This window comes from Oncorhynchus mykiss, chromosome 7 (assembly GCF_013265735.2).
Source record: "Oncorhynchus mykiss isolate Arlee chromosome 7, USDA_OmykA_1.1, whole genome shotgun sequence".
NCBI lineage: Eukaryota > Metazoa > Chordata > Actinopteri > Salmoniformes > Salmonidae > Oncorhynchus > Oncorhynchus mykiss.
Window position 1 is genome coordinate 47710507 of NC_048571.1, and position 6482 is coordinate 47716988.

At 45.1% G+C, this 6482-nt stretch overlaps 1 protein-coding gene across 1 annotated transcript; it reads left to right on the forward strand.

Moving 5' to 3' along the window:
* The first annotated feature begins 1023 nt into the window (after nucleotides 1-1023).
* Nucleotides 1024-4783, forward strand: LOC110527910 (protein snail homolog Sna). The gene is made up of 3 exons (XM_021609516.2): nucleotides 1024-1489; nucleotides 2073-2585; nucleotides 3362-4783. The coding sequence occupies exons 1-3, from the start codon at nucleotides 1414-1416 to the stop codon at nucleotides 3547-3549; spliced, it is 777 nt and encodes a 258-aa protein (XP_021465191.1). The 5' UTR covers nucleotides 1024-1413; the 3' UTR covers nucleotides 3550-4783.
* The last annotated feature ends 1699 nt before the right edge of the window (nucleotides 4784-6482 follow it).

Sequence of the window (6482 nt, forward strand, 5' to 3'; positions counted from 1 at the left end):
TAAAACCCCAAACAGCAAGCAATGCAGGTGTAGAAGCACGGTGGCTAGGAAAAACTCCCTAGAAAGGACAGAACCTAGAGAGGAACCAGGCTATGAGGTGTGGCCAGTCGACTTTTGGCTGTGCTGGGTGGAGATTATAACAGAACATGGCCAAGATGTTCAAACGTTCATAGATGACCAGCAGGGTCAAATAATAATAATCACAGTGGTTGTCAAGGGTGCAACATGTCAGCACCTCAGGAGTAAATGTCAGTTGGCTTTTCATAGCCGATCATTCAGAGTATCTCTCCCGCTCCTGCTGTCTCTAGAGAGTTGAAAACAGCAGGTCTGGGACAGGTAGGACATCTTGTGTGAACTTGTTGAACTGAAACCTGCTGATATTGAACTTGATTCAGATACCATTTCCACCCAAAAGGTGGCGTCATGAAACTACCAGCAGCAAATGAGGCACTGGTACCGGTAAATCAGGTGTATTTTCTTGACATAATGCATTCTTGCCAAGTGTTAGTATTCACACAATAGTTAGTATTCACACAATACTAAAACAATTTTCGTATCTGAATAAGGGGTCTGTTATCCAAATGTTGCATGTTGAAAATGCGGAACAAAACCATTAGAAAGGCCAGTCGCACCCTATGTGACCTGGCCTATGTAGGCTAGCATTGATAGAATCGGCACACACCAAACCATCATTCTTTTGTTTTAGACATACTGACGTCTTAAAGAACAAGCATTATTTTCTTGAAGTCGAATAAGACAATAATGCGTGTCTGTATAGTGATCTGACAAGGTTGCGCAAGTCTCCATAGAAGGTTCAATTAAAAAAAAAAGTAATTTTATTTAACCTGGCAAGTCAGTTAAGAACGATCACGACCGGGTGTGATACAGCACGGGATCGAACCAGGGTCTGTAGTGACGCCTCTAGCACTGAGATGCAGTGCATTAGCCTTACACCACTGCGCCATTCGGGAGCAAATAGGGCAACGTGTTCATGCACGAGTGTTTAATTTGCATAATTGGAATAGCCAATACTATTGCGTGATGTGTGTTATCTGCAGGTCAATGCGATCAAGGCCGGGTGAACGCTTTGGGGGACATGTTTTTGTTTAGGAATGGGTAAGCGAGTGGTCTCATCCTGCGCTCATGCGGAGGTGGGGTGTGCCCTCAGGGCGTCATAGTATTTCAGCAGAGGACAGAGCAGCATTTTGGAGACAGTCCGTTATTTAGACAGTCACACAGTGGTCCACAGTTGAGCAGGTTGAGACAAACGGGTAGACTATAAGTTTCAACGATATATTATTCTTTATATACCGCTTTTCTCATGTGGGTCTAAGTCGTAGACGTCTGTCTATTTCCAAAGTTTGAACCCGTGACTGGTGGATATTTTACGAACATATTTCGCAAAGTGGAAAAATGCCTCGGTCTTTCTTGGTCAAAAAGTATTTCGCGAATAAAAAACCCAACTATAGTGAACTGGAGTGTCAAAATGGTGAGTAGCTTTACTTTATTTATTCATTGTATGAAGTAGAATGCATTACATAAATACTTAAAACATTACAGAATAGGTAACCGTCTGTTTTCTCTATTATTCTTCCTTACAATAAACCTCTGGGGATATGTTTTACTTGATCCACTTTTACTTGTGTTGCCCAAACATAAACTGTCTCCACGTTGGCAACCTGTACAAATCATATTCGATTTTTTCAAGTAGGCTCGTTATATAAAAAAAATATAGTTCCCCCTAAACTGCACAGAGCTGCAATAAATTTTTTTCTACCCCATGTGAATACGTGGGAGGAAATGGCCCATGATATCTCAGCTTGGTTGAATCTCTAATGTTTCTGGTGTAAAATGCTCTGGAATTTTATAAAGATATCACAGAGAAACCTGACAGGCAGTTAGTTGTTGCTTTACAAGTTGAAAATATATGACCTATCCAAACTTCATGTTCTCTATTCATTATGTTGTGTTCCAGTTACATTAATTATATGTCCATGATGAAAACGTCTCAGTATCTGTCAGCTGTGCTGTAAATGTATCTCTATAACCTAACCCTCTTCCTCATCCCTCAGCCACCTCACTGGAGAGGTACCCACTAGCTGAGCTTCCAGCAGGGGACAATAACTTAGCTGCCACCTGTTACACAACAGGACTGGTATGGGACGTGAGCTTCCTTCCAGCCCTCTACGTCCCCACATCCCCCACTGATGCCCCTCCCACCCCCGGTCCCCTGGACCTCAGCTCCCCATCCAGTCTCAGCAGCAGTGCCAGTAGCAGTGGGGAGGAGGATGAGGGGCGCACCTCTGACCCACCCAGCCCCGAGCCCACAGACACCTACCACCCCCCCCAGCGCCCCAAACGCACAGGCATCAAGAGCCATGGGGCCCTGGCCGAGGACGAGAGAGTGGCCCCAGTCACTGCAGCAAGGCCAGCCTTCTTCTGCAAGCACTGCCCTAAAGAGTACACCAGCCTGGGGGCGCTGAAGATGCATATCCGCTCGCACACACTACCCTGTGTCTGCCCCACCTGCGGGAAAGCCTTCTCCAGGCCCTGGCTGCTGCGCGGCCACATTCGCACACACACAGGTAAGAACTCCTACACTTTCCATTGGATATTACTTTGGTAGAAGGCAGGGGCAATTATTCAGTTAATTAGATCAACACCTGCAGTTTGACCAACAAGCCCAAAGGGCTTTGTATTGATCACTCATTGTGTTCTACCACACTGTAACAATGACTCCCTGAGAATTATCTTATCATTGGCTACTCTGTGAGACAACAGAATGCATGATAACATTGTGATGAAGGGGACAAAGAACATAAGGAATCTTTCAGCTTTCAAAAGGCCCACTTACTACCAGCAGCAACTTGAAAGTAGTAATCTAATTTGGCACTGATTTAATCATGTTAATTCAAGTGTGGTCCTGATCCTGACACCAGATTCATATTACCATTTAAATGAGCTGTATTCACTGAGGTGTTAATTAACCCCTCTGGTGAGCTCCGAGACAGCCAAATTGATGTGGTTGTGTGTATTGCTAATCAAAGCGAAGGTTCACAGAATCCGTCTCATACACAGGCTTACATGTTTTAAATGTGTTCCTTTATTTAACTAGGCAAGTCAGTTAAGAACAAATTCTTGATTTAGAATGACGGCCTACCGGGAAGCAGTGTGTGAACTGTCTTGTTCAGGGGGCAGAACGACAGCTTTTTACCTTGTCAGCTCGGTGATTCAATCCAGCAACCTTTCGGGTTACTGGCCCAACGCTCTAACCACTAGGCTACCTGCCACCCTGAAACATCACATAGTTAGTGTCATGCATCTCAATCCAATGCTCCTCCAACCATCTCCTCCTTCTCAGGTGAGCGGCCGTTCTCCTGCCAACACTGTAACCGTGCCTTCGCCGACCGCTCCAACCTGCGGGCGCACCTGCAGACCCACGCTGAGGTGAAGAAGTACCAGTGTGGTGTGTGTTCCCGTACCTTCAGCCGCATGTCCCTCCTCCAGAAACACAGCGCTGTCAGCTGCTCCACCTCTTCCACAGCATGAGCAGGATTGGGCCATGGAGTTTTCCCCACAGAGACCTCAGGGCGGTAGGGGAGTCTACAGACTCATATCACCAGCAAGACCAGAGGAGCCTGAACCAATCTGCCAACAGAGACCATGAACTCACCGTTAACTGGTAGGAGAGGAAGTTGACCCTGACTCGTATCTCTTTGGATGGAACTTCCACAGCCATCTCAGTTTCAATCTCATTTAAAGAAGAATAAGAACATTTTTCAAACTCCTCCCATTTCAAGTCTGGTAGATGTATTGGACTGTAAGTAACTCTGTACTCCTGCCATTCTCCCAGTCCCAACTTAGTTTTTTCCTCATATACAGTAGTGGATTCATGAGGGTTAGTGGTGCCATTGTTTTTGTCTATGGCCAGACAAGTTCAGGATCATCGTGGCCTAGACACAGCTGCTGAGAGAGGTAGGGGTGCGTATGTGAGATACATCTCTCAGCATGACACACACACACACACACACACACAGCTGTCCCTGGTAGAGTGGTGTAGATAGACAAGGTGCTAACAGGTGCTCTGGCCCTGACCTTCACTGGGCTGATAACAGGTGACTTCCACCTCCCCCAGAAAGAGGAAGTATGTCATCATCACAAAGAGGATGGGGTCCGTTGGTCCCTTTGTATGCATGTCTCTAGTGGGTGCGTCTTAAGCTTTTACTTTGACTACATCAAGCCCAGATGTATTCTGATGTGTTTCAAAGACAGGATAAAGCCATTTGTTTCTGTTGTTATTCCTTATGGAAGCTCTCAGCTTTCAATGTCGTTTTAATTCCTGAATGATAATCTAAGCCATGCACTCCAGGTTACCACAGTGTTAATTATTGCCGTTGTTCTCTACAATGATAGAGAGAACAGTCTTTCCCATGCCATTTTTGTAAGATATAAACTTGTTTTGTGAAATTTATTCTTTCTAAACCAAAGATGTGCCTTCTTGCCTCAGCTGGTAGTTTTACCATTATGCATCAAACAGTCAGAACTGTGGGGAAGGAGGGGACCAAATGCCTTGTCTAAAATGTTTACGTCATAGAGGCACGGTTTCACAGCCCTGGCTGTAAAGAGGTGAATTTTACATTTCCTAAACCTTTTATGGTTTGCAGTGCGGTGTCCAGATTGTATGTAGTCTTATTTTTTACTGTGTTTGTGTTTTTCACTTCAATTTCAATTATTTCATAGCTGATGGATTTGCATTCAATAAAATAATTTATGTTTCTAAAAAGTATTGTTTTTACCTTCTTTTTTTTGAGGGAGAGTCTAGCACTACTTAATACAACAACCGTATATGCATGTTTGGTTGGAGACTGTTAATTGGAATAGGGCTCTCTTTCAACAACTGGAAATGTAGTCTGTTGGGAGTGAATGAGCAGTTTGAATTGCCCATTGTGACGTTTAGTGGGAGGCAGGTGTGCAGGTGAACACACTGAGTGATGGACAAGGACTACTGCGTACACCGGCTCAATGTCTCCATCTCTCCACCTGCCACCGCCTCCTGCAGCCACTGTGCAAACAGTGTGTGTGTGTGTGTGTGTGTGTGAAAGAGAGAGTAGATTTGTTGGCCAACATTCATCTAATTTAAACTTGTTCCAGGTCTGTATTTCCTTAGTTGAGGGAGTTGAAGCTCCTACTATGTAGCCCAGACAGTGAGTCAGAGTCTGTGTAGCCAGGAGAGTCTAAGTTCCCATGGTGCTCAGGGAGTGGGTTTCCCAAAAGCATCGTAGCACAAAGATCATCTTTCGTCCATTTAGTTGAAGTGGAATTAAGACCTTAGTGCTATGATGCTTTTGGGAAACGTAGCCCAGGTCTGGTCACAGAGCAGCGAGGGTGCGTGGGCTGTTGCCGAGGGTGAGATGAGCTGTTCCACTCAGCCTCTCTGTCTGCTGGAGCTTCTAGCCGCACAGTTCTTAAACTCCAAATTTTCTTCTCAGTCAGGGAAATATTCACTGAGCAGGAGATAAGACTTCTGTGGCGAGCTCTAGACATTTGGTCATACTGCTGTGAGCTAACAACGAGTCCGATATGGATTGAGAGGTCTGGGAGGTGGATTAATAGTTCCGTCATTTGGTTGTTACCATTGCACCTTTGACATGGATGTTCTTATACAGCAGGCCTATTAAGTTCCAGCTGCTTGGAATTAATTCAGTGGTTTTAGGATGTAAATTGTTAGCGTGTCCTCAGGCGAGGGTGGCGGCTCAGCTAATAAAATCACACAGCATTGCAAGTTGAAGTGAGTAACGGTTTTAGTCAGATTATGCTCTCTAGTTAACTTATTAATACTACATTGGAATCACTCATTCTGCTGTATGAATAATGTCTCGGCAGTTGAACTTCTTTCTTGCCACAAAGCGTATATAGTAGGCCTACCATTTTGAAATCCAGCTACCAGTTGAACCCCCAACATATCATAACCCTCACCACACTCCAAGTTAGTGTATATATTAATCTTTTTTTTGGAAATTAAAACAGTACTTGCTCCCCCACTCACTCCTTTGGGAGATTAGAATGCCTGGTTCTGAAATGTGAGAACGTTTTCCTGCTGCACGCTTCCCAGTGCCAGAACACTCATTGTAATTTACCAAAGGGGCTGCTATTTATGCCATTAAGTGTTTAACATTCCAGAGCCCCACTGGGTTTGTGTATTCTTCTCTCTCTCTCCCTGCCTCTGGCTGTATATCTATTTATGTATGTATATGTGTTGAGTGTGAAGTGTCCCTGCAGAGAAGCAGCGCTCTCTCTCTCTCTTCACAGGAGGCTCAGCTCTCCTCCTCAGAGACAGGCCGGCAGGAAATGGGAGTTTACTTTGGCCTACTTCACCCAAAAAAGACAGGCTAGGAGCCGAGGAGCTCAAGTGCTAACCCTCACTGCTTACTGCCACTGCACCATATCCCATCCCCCCACTGTTCTCCACTGGTCCCACCCAC